Genomic DNA, 13358 nt, shown 5'->3' with positions numbered 1-13358 from the left:
TTATAAATTTCTTCTTTCTGAATATTTTAACAGTAGATGCCATTGTAAAGCTTTCAGATTCAATGGGCCTAGTCAGAACCTCACCATTGCCAACCTGGGCTTCTCTGATTCCTCCTCATATAAAAACAGAAAAGAAAAAAAAAAAAAAAAAAAAAAACACAAGAAAGAAACAGGATAAGTTCTACTGTGCTTCATTCCCCTCTACAGTTCAAGCAGATCAAGAGTTTCTAACGTTGGTTGGACTTTGAAAAGTATAGATGCTAAAGATGGTCCAGCTGATGCCGGATTTCAGGGTTGACTCCAGCTCAAAAAAAAAAAAAAAAAAAAACCCAACATCTTAATTTCTTAATCATCAATTAGACTTAAGAGACTGTAGGCCCCTACCAACTTGATCTGACACCGCACATCTTACTAACTAGGGCACACCATAAAAGTGGGACCCATCATGTACGAGATGTCTGGTGTCTGATGATATTGGTAGGGTGTTGGAGTGTATTTTGTTGGCAGTTATTCTATAAATTACGCAACAATGGCGTTTTAATAGTGGGGACCCATGTTCAAGAACTTTAAACTTTTGTCCAACTGCAACAATAACAGTAACAGAAGATTGGTTAAATGACACATAAAAAGCCTCAATGAATTAATACTACTATTTCTAAATGGTAAGGTAATGTGCCCAACAAGGTTGGACTTGGACAGATGGTGGTGTCAGAACTCCTCCCTCCTCCTCTTCCACCCATCTTCCCTTCCATGTTACATCATATATTTGGTGTTACGATGTTTTGCACCAGAGGATGCAATTAGCTCTACAATTTTACAGTGGATGCTTGTAAGAATTCTCTGAAAGAATCAATTACAGAAATGATCAGAAAAAATAAAAGAAGAGAGAGAAAGAGAAGGAAAAAAAAGGAAAATGTTCTCTTGCTCGGGCCTATTGATCAATAACAGTTCAGGAGGTCGCTTGGCGGCCAGTCAGAATGAGCATGTCTTTTATATACAAATGCCTCATTCACTGGGGCCTGGATGGAATTGAAGATCTATCAATGGTTATCATAGCTCAATTTTCATGTGGGCAGTGGGTAATGACCCTGCAAAGGACCAATTTCAAATCAGGATTAACAAATTAAGAGCAAGCCACATCATTGGTTTTGTTGTTCTTTTGGAAAAAGAATATCCAAGGATTTATTCTGATCTTACCATGGAAATTTTGAGGATGGAATGCTGTTTGGCTCTGGTTTTGTCCAAAACCCATCTGAACAACACTTTGGAGGTCGTCCTCCCAGAATGTTGAAATCTGAAAATTAATTTACAGGCAGAATGAGATGATGAAGAGAGTAGATAAAACTTGTCAAGGGTGACCTGCCAAAATCTATGTACCTGAGGAGCACTTTCTCCAAATTCATTAACAGGGTGTAATTGCATGCCAATGTTTTGACGAAGCGCTGCGTCTAATGGGTTCGCTGAGCAGTGTGTATCTGTGACGTTAGAAATACCACTTTGAAGGGGTAGTCCTTGCTGAGTATGTTGGCCAAAAGGGAAGGTTGAAGCCGAGGAATCTAATGGATAAACTGTATGTGGTAAAGAAGCCCGTGATTGAAGTATCTGCAATTCCACAAAAACTCAGTTCAAGAATTTCCCAGTTGACAGGAACCAGGGAGAATGGTGAATAAGAAATCTTAGGAATTGTCCCAAGTTATCAACTTACATCCTTTGAAAGTAGAGATTCCATGTTGAAGTCCATCCTGGGGTTCACAGTGGCCAACTTCATGGACAGGAACTGCAAATCAAGAAAGATTTACATGTTAACTTGATAGGACCCAACTCAAAACATGAAGCTGAGATAAAAAATGGAGGTTTATTAATTCTTCATTTACCTCAACTTGTCTCTGCAGAGACTGAACATAATTTATAATTTCATCTAGCATAGTTGCTTTACCAGTAACCTACAGTGGAAATTCAGGTTCATGTTAGAATCAAAATACATTCTTCAAATAGGCTTGACTTAAATGTATGTACTAAAAGAACTGTAGCTTGACATGTTCTCTGCACCTTATTGCAACCTGGTACAAGATCTTGAAGGAATTTCATCCGTTCACTGATCTTCTCTCGTCGTACCTGTAGAGCAGGGAAGTAGCGGTCGGCCGGGTTAATAAAGTCGATAATGTCAGTGTTAAATTGTTCTCAGAGAATTGCTTATTATTTTACCCTTTCGGCAAGACTATGGCTGTCTGTAGCTTGGCCTCTTCTTGCTCTGACATGTATGTAGTCCTTTGGAGGCTCTGGAGGCTTTTGGGACTCTTTAGATTCTTTTTGATCTGCACCCATTGTAGTTTTAGTACTCCCACTTGGTTCAGGCTTTTCCTTTACTGAATTATTTTCATTGTCAGTGCTGCCAGCTAATTTGCATTTCTTTGCATTAGGGTCCTCCTCTGCTGCTGCCTGCAAGGGAGAATTTCGAGAATTCATACTTTGTTGGAAGAACCAAGGGACTGGTTTGAGAATTTCGAACAGAATTCACACCTTTGCATCCTTCCCATGGGGAGATAATAGTGGGAGCTCCTTTGCTTTTCCTCTGGGAGCTGCTTTTCTTTTTCTAGCATTGGCATCGTTGGAGCCTTTGAAGCTGGAATCTCCACCTGGGATCTGATCTGAAGGCGACAATTCCTGGGCATTTGCAATGTCTTCTCCATCCGGGGATCTCCTGAATTTCCTGTCTGAAGCCAAAGCTGATGCAGAGGCTGATCTCAGTTCTGTCTCCACCCCGTTCTGCAGGGAGGAATCTTTGTTCTCTTCACCACCCAAATGGGATCCAGCAGCCTTGAGAGACCGGCTGCTGGAGACTCTTGAAAGCTTCCCATTTTCCAGCCTTGGTGCTGGTCTGTAAGGGAATTCGTTTTCATTGAACCGGAATTGGCCTGGTAGTCCACGGAAACTCCCACTGCCAAAGCAGGAGAACCTGGCAGCCCTTTCGACAAATCCAGTATCAGCCAAGAAGGAGGCCAAACCAGGATGGGTTGGCATTGAATTCCCCAAAATGGGTAAATTTCCCCTGATTTGATTATCCATCATGGAGAGATTAAGCTTAGGTGGGGAATTCAATGGGGTGCTGTAACAGGAAGTGTTGGTACTGTTATTCCCCCCGGTGTAAGAAACTGAACTTCCTCCTAATGTCTGTGACGACGGCGAGATATCGCCGGAGTTCCCCATGTTCCCTAATCTCCCAATGAGTTCTCTGAGGGCGAGGGGGTCGGAAGGGACGGTGGCATTTGACGCTGCAGGGGAAGAAACCATCGATCTCAAGGCGGATTCAAATGCACTGTTCTGATCCATTGGATTCTCCCAATTGAGGTTGACGTAGCAATTGGGTATCTGCTCCGAAGAACAATTCAGCTCTCCAACTTGAACCTCCATGCCAGAAGATGAGGAGTGCCAGGTTGGGGGTGGCGATGAAGGTGAGGCGGCATAGCTCAGGGGAGGTGGGCTGCCTGAATTCATGAAGAGCTTCTCCTTCTCCATGAAAAACTGACCCAAATTATACAAAAAACGGAGGCAGGACCAAAGAAAGGAGCCGAGAATTCCCTAAAATTTAACGACCCAGATGAAGAATCAAAAGCTTATATCATTGTTTTCACCGGTTAGCCAGACAGGCATCCAAATGGGTTTGTTTGTGCAGAAAAGTATAAACTCTGAGAAACAAATGAGCAAGGATGAAACAGAGTTGACCTGACAAAATGTGGTCTAATTGTTCTTCTGTGGGAGCGTGAGCAAAGTGGGTAAGACCGTAAGAGCAGAAGAAAGGCTGTGGAGAAAAACCAGAAAAAGAAAGAGGAAGAGAGGAGCAAATGTGGGGATGGGGATGAAGAAGAAAGCAGGCTGAAAAGGAAAGTGTTCGTTTGACCTTTTTAATACTAATTCTACAGTTTCTAATTCTTCACTTTGTTTCCGTCTCTAAGAATTCCGTAATCGGCGGTGGGTGGTGCCGGGCCTTGAACGTCAAACCAGCTAATGTCCCCTCTTTCGCAGTTATCACAGTCCCTCGGCGATGAAAGCTGAGAGAGAAAGAGAGAGAGGTAGGTTTGAAAGCTTTTCTTCCTTCCTTTGATCTCTTCTTCTTCAAGGGAAAAAAGATGGAGAATAAAGGTTGATGGGTGTGGTGGGGTTTTAGCTTTCCCTTTAGTGGCCCAAAACTGAGCTGTTTGACATGGGGAATCATCAATGATTAATGCAGAGAGAGAGATGAGACTGGTTTATTTATTTATTTTTATTTACTTTTTTCGTTGCGCCTATAATTTTTTGCTAGGCCCATTTCTTAGTATATGGTAGATGAAGAGGAGAGAGATAGAAAAAGAGAGATACATTTTTCATTTTTTTTTTTTTCTGTCAAGAGAGAATAGGGGGGGAGGGGGGCAAAGAGTGACAAATTATAAAAGAAAAAGGTTTGAGATGAATGATAAAAGATGGGGTTCTCTTGTCCTCTTACCTACTAATTTAGTTTTCATCCTATATTTAATCTGCCGTTTTCCATATTTTTAATAGAAGGTTCCTTTGGATTGCTGTGCACAAAAGAGTAAATTTCTTAGTTGGGTCTATGCTTGTTTTTATATAATTTTTTCTTTTTTAGGAGAAAATATTTGATCTTCACTAAAGGTATCAAATTTGGTCCTCCCCCCTATCATCACCGTGTTGACATGAATCAATCAAAGAGAGACATCATGGTCCCACAAATTCTCAAATCAAGTGATTCTCTAGCATCATCAATCTTAAATTTTACCTTTTTTACCGCTTTTGTCAACTACTAAGTACTAATTACCGCTTACCAGGGTTAAAAAATGGAGGGCCCCACAATGATTGGAGTCAAAACAAAGGGATTGATGATTTTAGTAAAAACGTCAAAGTAAATCGAAATTCAACTTTTTATTGGTTGGGTTAGTTTTGAAATACTTAAATTTATATATATATTAATTTAACTCGAGTCAATCATTGCAATAAATTCTATCCAATTCTATCCTGTCCGCTGTCCGGTTAATCCGGCTCCGGTCGGGTTAACATCGCGGTCAAAAAAGTCTCAATCTCTCTCTCTAGAAATTCACACCTCGCCAACCAGAAGAAGAGAAGAAGAAAAACAATTTTCTTGATGAAAGACAATACCATGTTGCCTATGTCACCGTAGTAGGGTGGACCCAACAAAATGTCTACTCTTGTCACCATTGGATACAGCCAGGGGTCCAGGATCATGAACAGATTTGCAAATCTTGGATAGAATACAATAGTGGGGTGCTAGCAAACTAGGCTATTCAATGTGTTGTCTAGGGATCAATACCCGAATTGATCTGGACCATCCAAACAGTCCAAGAGTTGCACCGACCAGATGATCACAACCGTCCAATTTATTAACCTAGATTTAGGTTGTTGGTCAAATTAACTTTATTAGGTTATTTAGGTTAGGGTATGTCCACCAGACGGAAAGGGGTACCAAAATTCATGCTTGGGAATTTTTGTTTGACAAGAGATAAAAAGGAAATTATTGTTAACCAGGTTAATAGATTAGGTATGTCTACAGGGTGGAGTGCTCAATTTTCTTAGCCTACGCTCTCCAGGTTCAGATGGGGAATTTTTGGGTCAAGCAAAAGCCTTAACATAGGAGGAACCAAACCCTAGTAAGAGAAGGCATTTTAGGTTATTTATCCTAATTTCCAACAACTTTCTCATTAAGACAAAAAGAGAATTGATGACTTTATATGATTTTAGACCCAAAAGAAAAACTAAAATAAATATATCCTTCGTATGAATGTTGAAGAAGGTTGTTTGGATACAAAGTTAAATTTAAGTTTTTGGTTACTGCAGCATTATATAATCATTTTTTCAACTTTTTCAAAGAAAGGGAGGGGACAATCCATCAGTCCATATAGAGCTATCATGGGCTCATGGTGGCTATTCTGCTTTCACTTTTAGCCTTGGTCTAAGAGTAGGGAAGACAGGGAGAAATGGGTCTAAGTCTAACTCATTCAGGCAGGCTAGGGGGTTAGCCTGAATCCCTTCTCCTTTTCAATCAAATATATGATAATGTAGCTTTTTATTTTTATGGTAGAGCACATGAATATTAGAAGGGCTATTCTAGTTTACTTGCCAGACACCCTTTATGAAATGAAAAAAGGGGTTGAATATATCAGAACTAGGTCTCCAAAAGTGAGAAGCAAAATCAGGTTTTGATCCTAACCATTCATTTCTTCTATCACATTCTTTGGGAAGATCACAAAAATGAAGGATAAAAAACCCACCCTTATGGCTGAGAAAATATTAGTCCTCAGATCAAACAATTAGAATCTTTGAAGTTTATCTTAGTGTTTCTTTTCTCCAAACCTAGTAATCACTGTAGCATATGTAATGGTAACTAAGATTAAGAGCAAGTTGAGAAATGAGAGCATTAGGCCCAAGACACCCTAAGTGCAGCTAAATCTAAAAGAATCAAAGTTGTTAGAGAACCATGATAGAAATTTAAAGAACATCCATTTTACCCAAAAATAGACTAAGTATAGGAAATCCAGCTAGGGTCATGATGTAGAAGATGTTTCTACTATTTTGTGTAATTCATGAACCTCATGATGTTGCATATTTAAAATCATGCATGACCTCATAATAAGCGAGTTATAAGAGCTAATTTGGTTGCAAATTAATGGTGTCTCTCTGGAATTTAATTATTCTCTCTTATATAAATTTAGGGTCCGTTTGGTTCGTAGTTAGAATCGGAATCAAAATATTTTAGAATCTAATCCCATAGCCTGTTTGATTCAGACAAAAATAAAAATAAAAATTAGAATCAGTAGGAATGGGATTTCATTCCTAAAGGATGGGGAGGTAATGGCCATTCTCTCAAATGGGGAAATGCCATTCGAGCTGGAATAGGAATGGAACTCCAATTCCTTTCCGTCCAATTAAACAATTGAAATCAAAATAATCCATTCTGATTTTGATTCCAGTCCCCTATTCCTGCAAACCAAATGGAGCCTTAGTTCCAATCCAATGACACCAAATTATGTTCACATTTTTGCCCAAACAACCGAAGTAGTGATAAACTCTGTTGTTAAAATGGGAAGTCATTAGGTTCACATTTTTGTTCCTTTTCTACAATGCAATGACCTTTTAACTGTAACATATTGATTCTCGGATTCCTCTTGCTTGTCATAGAAGAATGTGCACCTCAACTTCAACCGTTTCCCACACATTGACCCCATTCGAATGATCCTTTTCAGAGTACAGATATCCTTAATGTTAGGCCACAAGTCTTTGTCCGAGCCTACCATATATAGAAATATAAGAAACTAAATAATAAGAAGTTCAATTATGAAACAAGACCCAATAGATTGTATTTTAGCTTTTATTATCATTTTTTATTGTGAAATTACAATATTTTTGGGGAAAAAGTCTTTGAAAACCAAATACTGATCTCTTTTCCCTTTCCATTTTGTTGGCCTTTAACTGTAATAATTTACTGTTTAAAAATGGTTAATTATATTGCTAAGGTTATGGGTATAAATTAATAATTTACAGGGTCAATATTTGAAATCAATGAATATGTACGCTCATATATATCTACAATTATAGACCACACTAGTACGTATTTTAGACATCTTTATCTCATTAAGTACATAATATCTTATTGATTTAAGGACTTGAGTTATGTATACATCAAACAATGGTAGCAGACCATTAAACTATTAGGGGGTGTTCGTTTTTAGGATTTTGAGAGGGAGAAAATGATTAAGAAACCCATGTTCTTTTTTTAGATTTATGTAGGGATCATAAAAGTTTATTTTCATGGGTATCACTTATTCGGATACCCATCTCCTAGATGGATAAATTAACTTTTCCATCTAGAATGGGATAGAAATGCCTCTTTTGATAATAAAATTTTTATGGCTAAAATGGTCATTATATTATTTGCATGGTAAATAAAAGAACATGAATAATAATATATGGGTAAGTGTTTCCTGTAATTTACTGAAAAGCGAACGGAGCCTTAATGGAAATAGATCTGACATGAATTACAGTATAAGCTTGTTAATAAGAAATTAGGCACAAAATTTTTTTTAATAATATTGATGTGAATGTGTGAGAATCGGACAGACATTTGAAGAAATCTTGGCAAGAATGATTGACAATGTCATGCATGTTTCAAGCCCTAATGCCAGTAAGGATTAAGAGCAGCAGACAAACATTCTAACAATGTGAGGGGATGTATTCCCTAACTTCTTTTGACCAGATGGCAACAATCATGCATTGTATTTCGTAATGCCTTATTATTGACAATTCCCTTGCCAAAATCATCTGATCTCACAGAATTATCGCCGTGAAACCAGTGGTTCCTTGGTGTCCTCTTTGCCTAGATTAATTGTACCTTCATAGGGTAAAACTAGAATTATATTCATCCATTATTCACCATCTGAGAAACCAATTGCCCACAGAAAGGGGAAAGAAGATTAGTAAGATAGAGCCCAGATTAAATGCAGATCGACTTTGATATAAAGATACCTGTGGCTGTGGGGAGTGTCTCTTAGTATAGATTATTTGTGTTTCCAATTTAATTACTAAAGAATTTATTATTGTATTTTGTTTTTGCTTGCTCTATAATGCAGCTAGCAAAGATATGGATGAAGAGCTCAAGGATTGTTTGACAAAGATTCTCCTCCGTACACTGAGATGTGATTGGCTTTATTATCCCCACCACATATATGAGGTTGAAAAGGATCGATCTTGTGTAACATATGAATCACAAGCGTCGTTATGCGGCTGCTGTAGTACAGAAGGCAGGACATTGGAGAAAATCATGGAAGAGTTGCAACAAGAAGAAGTTATACATTTCTATGGTATGTACCATATGAGTAATTTAATTGATAAAAGTATTATATATATATAGAGAGAGAAGGGCATCCACAGAAATAGCTGGAACAAAATAAAAGTCAATCGGATTCACAGGCTTCTGAAATTAAGCCTCGGGAAATCTGTCCCTTTGAAAATGACTGGGAAGCAATCATGCTAAAATGGTGGGTCCCAATACTGAGAGGATATTGCAATGGACCTAACAATGCAAATTGCTCAATTTGCACGAAAATGACTTCAGTTTTCCAAGCAATATTGCCTCACATTCATAGTGAAGGACTTTCAGAGTCATCTCGAAATTTAACCAAGTGACATAATTAAGTTTCAACTTGAATCATATCAATAATAGGGATGATTCACCCTAAAAAATTAGGGTATGTTTGTTTCATTGTTTTGGATCTTATTCTTTTAATTCTTGTTCATTCTAAATAAGAATAGGTAAGAATGAATAGCATCACGTTCCTTTTAAAATGAAAAAATAATCATGTCTCATCTTTCTCATTTCATTTTTTGAGATAATTCTGTCTACAAAACTATTGCCAAATATATTTACTTTTACGAAAGCACTTTCACAAAAGTATTTGTACGAAAGCACGTTTGTAAAAGTATTTTTACATAAAAGCACTCACTTTTATGAAAGCATTTTTATAAAATCACTTTTATGGAAGCATTTTTAAGAAAATACTTTTATAAAAGCACTTTTATAAAAGTATTTTTACGAAAGCACTTTTATGAAAATAATTTTATAAAAACACTTTTGTGAAAGCATTTTTAGGATACATCAATAAAATCGATATACTTTTATGATATACTTTTATATCCGTTATTACTTACAAATTCCCAACGGTCTAGATAGTTTTAAATTGATGGACTTTTACACGATGAATTTTTTCATCCATTAACTTTTACATGATGGATCTTTCCACCACATTCAAACACAGCCTACTGGAACGATGGAATGCACCTCCATATCTACAAATGTTGTAAGTAACAGGAGCTCTCTATAATGTTGAACTTGCACCTGTGGCATGCGGGTGGGTGCAAAACAAAATTACTTGTAGTGGAACATTTACAGTTAAAAGTGCATTTTATGATACTGATATATACATATATATATATATATATATATATATGTGTGTTTTAATATTATTTTAGAATTGTTTATTATATTTTATATTAGCTAGGTTGCCATTAGGCTAGAAGTAGTACATGTATTGATAGCTCCAAATCTATTCATCAATTGTTTTCTAGTTGACTTATTGAATATTGTAATAAACTCAGATAAACTCAGAAGACTTGGGCAGAGTTTGGTAGCTGAGTGTTTTGTTTGAAAGTTAGGTGCTTATTAAGTGTTTAAAAATAAGTGATTATTCTAATAAGCGTTCATGAACATTTGGTGAAAAAGCACTTATTTCAAACAGTGCTTATTTGAATAACACTTAAGCACTCCCAAAATTAGCCTTGTAAATCTAGCTAAGTCAAATAAAAATTTTAGGGTTTTTTTTGTTTCCTTGAATTTTTATTTGTTTATTTATTTATTGTATGGTATAAAATCCCTCAGGCTCATTTCATTCAACATAACCATACAGAGTAGAACAAGGGCTTAAAAATATATTGAGAGTCTATATTTTCATGCCAAAGAGCAATAAAAATAGATATTATAATTGCTTTTCCCTCCATTAATATTTCTCTCATTGTTCTGTTTTATTGATGTCATCCAGTCCTGCCCTTGTCAATAGGCCATTATTGAACCCAAATCACTTTCAGCTCCGACGTGTTTTCAACTACACAAACCTAACCTTTGGGTTTCTTTCTTTCTTTTTCGAGGAAAAAAAAGAGAAAGAAATATAGCTTATACTAGCACAAATTAAAAATAAAATTTATAGACAAATGATCGATCTCAACAACAATTAAATCACTTTCTATAAAATATCTCTTTGTTTTTTCCTTAAATCTTGTTGAGTGTTACCTCATACAAGTCCCAAACTGATTAAATTGATGAAGATATTATATGCAGAAAACTCTTTATGACTCATAATTAGTTTCTTATTTCACATCACAGATATGGTTTAATATAAGACATCCAATCACTTGCTCAAATTTAGTACCAGAAGAGGTTTGTAATTGATGCAACATTATATAAAAAACAGTCAGTATTGCTTACAAATCTCGACATATCACTCTAAGTGGTTGCAAAGTTGATTGAAACGCATCACATCGAGCACTTTATAAAGGTAAAACTAAAAGGAAGTTTAAGAAAAGAAGAGAAGAAAGCCTCATATAAATTAATAGAAAATAGTATTAAAAGAAAAGTGGGCTTGTATTATATGCTTGTAATGCATCTTTCAATAAAAAAAAAACTGTTGGAATAGACTGATGAAAGTGAAGTTGATTCCTTATTTCCTTTATCGCTTCTCATTCAACTTTCTCACTCTTTTCTCTTTTATCCATTAGCTGTTAAACCTGAATCAGTATCTATATATCCTCTTCTTTTCCATATTAATGGATCTCTTGCTAGTTGGAAGTCCCTATTTGAATGTAGAAAGTCTAAAATTCCAAGTTTCATGACTGACCCTGCAGAGCTTGATGGCACGCCATTAAAGACATCATGCTCGTGACTCAGACCTGTCACTTAGGCTTGTTGGGAAATGGAGTCACTGCAACTTTGGAAGAGAAGCTCTGAGGCACGTCTGAAGACCTTCAGAATGTTATTTGCCCTCATTCAGTTTCACTGAGTTTGCTGTTGGGTTACAGGCAAATCTGTTCCCAGGATATAACAGAGCCTTGGGCGAGAATCTGCAACCAGCAAAGTTGAAGAATCTCCGAAGAAACCTTCTGTGAGACTGTAGTAGACCAAACAGAGAGAGAGAGAGAGAGAGAGAGAGAGAGAGAAAGTGGATTTTGAAAATGTGTATTTTTGAAGTGTGATTCATGCTAGTTTATGAAGAGGTATGAAGAAAAGATAGGTGCTGGTTCAGAGAAGGCACATTGAACAGTCACAATTTCAAACATTATGACTATTTAAAAAGTGGTTAACTGTCAATGTTAACTTTAAATTGTACCTCTTGAATACACCCGATCGAATCATGACCGTTGATATCATCAACGGTGATCAACGATCAACAATGCACCAAAACCAAATCCGCCCTTCGCGAGCCACGTGAAGTGCGAGCAAAATGCGCCTCAAAGCACTTCATTGCCTCGCACACACGTGTGCGCGCGCATTGCGTAGTATCAAACCCCCATACTCTCCTCTACTATTTCTAAGGAGTGTAAATCAGCTCCTATTAAAATACTGAAAACAAAGCTTATGGATTTCCAATGTGGGACAAGTTCAAAACTGGGTTTTGTAAGAGAAAAGCTAATTTTTCATTCAAGTGTGCAGACACAATTTCTCATATAATTGACCAATCAAACCGTTTGGATTTAATCTCTTATGAGATTAAAATCCAATAAGGTTGCGTTTGATTGAGGTGTAAGTGTGAATTGATGTAAAATTCAATCATTGGTTTGCATTTATACTCGTTTGTTTTTAGTGTAAAAGTGGGTTGGTGTAAAGTTATACATTTGGTCTACTTTTGCAACTGTTTGTTTTTTATGTAAAAGTTACATCGAAAACCGATGTAATCATGTTTTTTGACTGAGTTTTAATGATACATCGATAAAATGATGTATTTTTACATTAATTCTCAATTAAAAATTTCCAACGGTCTAATAGTTTTTAACTGATGGACTTTTATAGAATGGATTTTTCCATCGATTGACTTTTATATGGTGAATTTTTCCACCGCATTCAAATATGGCCTTGGTAAATTGATCATCATCATCAGCCAAGTCTTATCTCAACACTATGATTAGATTAGTTAGGTGAATCGGGAGAATGATTGATCGGCCCAGCTCAGAATTCTTTAGCCCCACCGTACAAGAGGGATGAATCATGACCGTTGATTGATGTCAAATCCATAGACTATTGGGGGCTGTAACTCAGAATTTTGCAGTGAGCCGTAGGGTACTTTTACCATTTTATTCTATTTGATGTAATATTTATCATATTCATGCTCATTTGATACTACATTCAGGTTAAGCGAAAGGGTTTTTTTTTTTTGAAAAGTATTTTAATATATATATATATATATTACCCGTTCATGACCTAATAGAAGAACCGACATAATTTCCTATTCACTTTTTCTACCCACATTTTATCCGCGATGAATTACAGTCATACATCTCATAATTCCAGATGGCGATGTGTGGCTGCAATTTACAACGGGCAGAATATCGGTAGAGAGTAGTGGTCAGGAAATCCAGTTTGGTAGCTGAGATGGTATTACCAGGCATCACTTTGATTAGGCAGGTGTGGGATCAAACCTGTGTAACTGCAGGTTCTCCATGGCAAGGACGATGGACCTCACATGCACCCTAGTACCCTACTCTTCCCCACCCCCTTATCACCTGTAATGTAAATCCTAATGATAATATCA

General features: G+C 36.7%; 1 protein-coding gene and 1 long non-coding RNA gene across 2 annotated transcripts; one reads left to right on the top strand and one right to left on the bottom strand.

Moving 5' to 3' along the window:
- Nucleotides 1-616: 616 nt before the first annotated feature.
- LOC148865398 (transcription factor bHLH62-like) lies at nt 617-4400 on the bottom strand. The gene is made up of 8 exons (XM_088974475.1): nt 2521-4400; nt 2206-2439; nt 2050-2115; nt 1875-1943; nt 1706-1777; nt 1378-1602; nt 1198-1294; nt 617-1088 (listed from the first exon to the last, which is right to left on the bottom strand). Exons 1-8 carry the CDS (start codon nt 3514-3516, stop codon nt 1051-1053), a joined length of 1797 nt encoding a protein of 598 aa, XP_088830601.1. The 5' UTR covers nt 3517-4400; the 3' UTR covers nt 617-1050.
- Nucleotides 4401-8446: 4046 nt separating this feature from the next.
- Nucleotides 8447-11920, top strand: LOC148865397 (uncharacterized). The gene is made up of 3 exons (XR_016110735.1): nt 8447-8537; nt 8634-8864; nt 11458-11920. It is a non-coding gene; the product is annotated as an uncharacterized LOC148865397 (long non-coding RNA).
- The last annotated feature ends 1438 nt before the right edge of the window (nt 11921-13358 follow it).

Source organism: Nelumbo lutea, chromosome 3 (genome assembly GCF_056320005.1).
Source record: "Nelumbo lutea isolate HS-2025 chromosome 3, American lotus-T2T, whole genome shotgun sequence".
Classification (NCBI taxonomy): domain Eukaryota; kingdom Viridiplantae; phylum Streptophyta; class Magnoliopsida; order Proteales; family Nelumbonaceae; genus Nelumbo; species Nelumbo lutea.
This window is presented reverse-complemented; position numbering and strand designations above follow the sequence as displayed.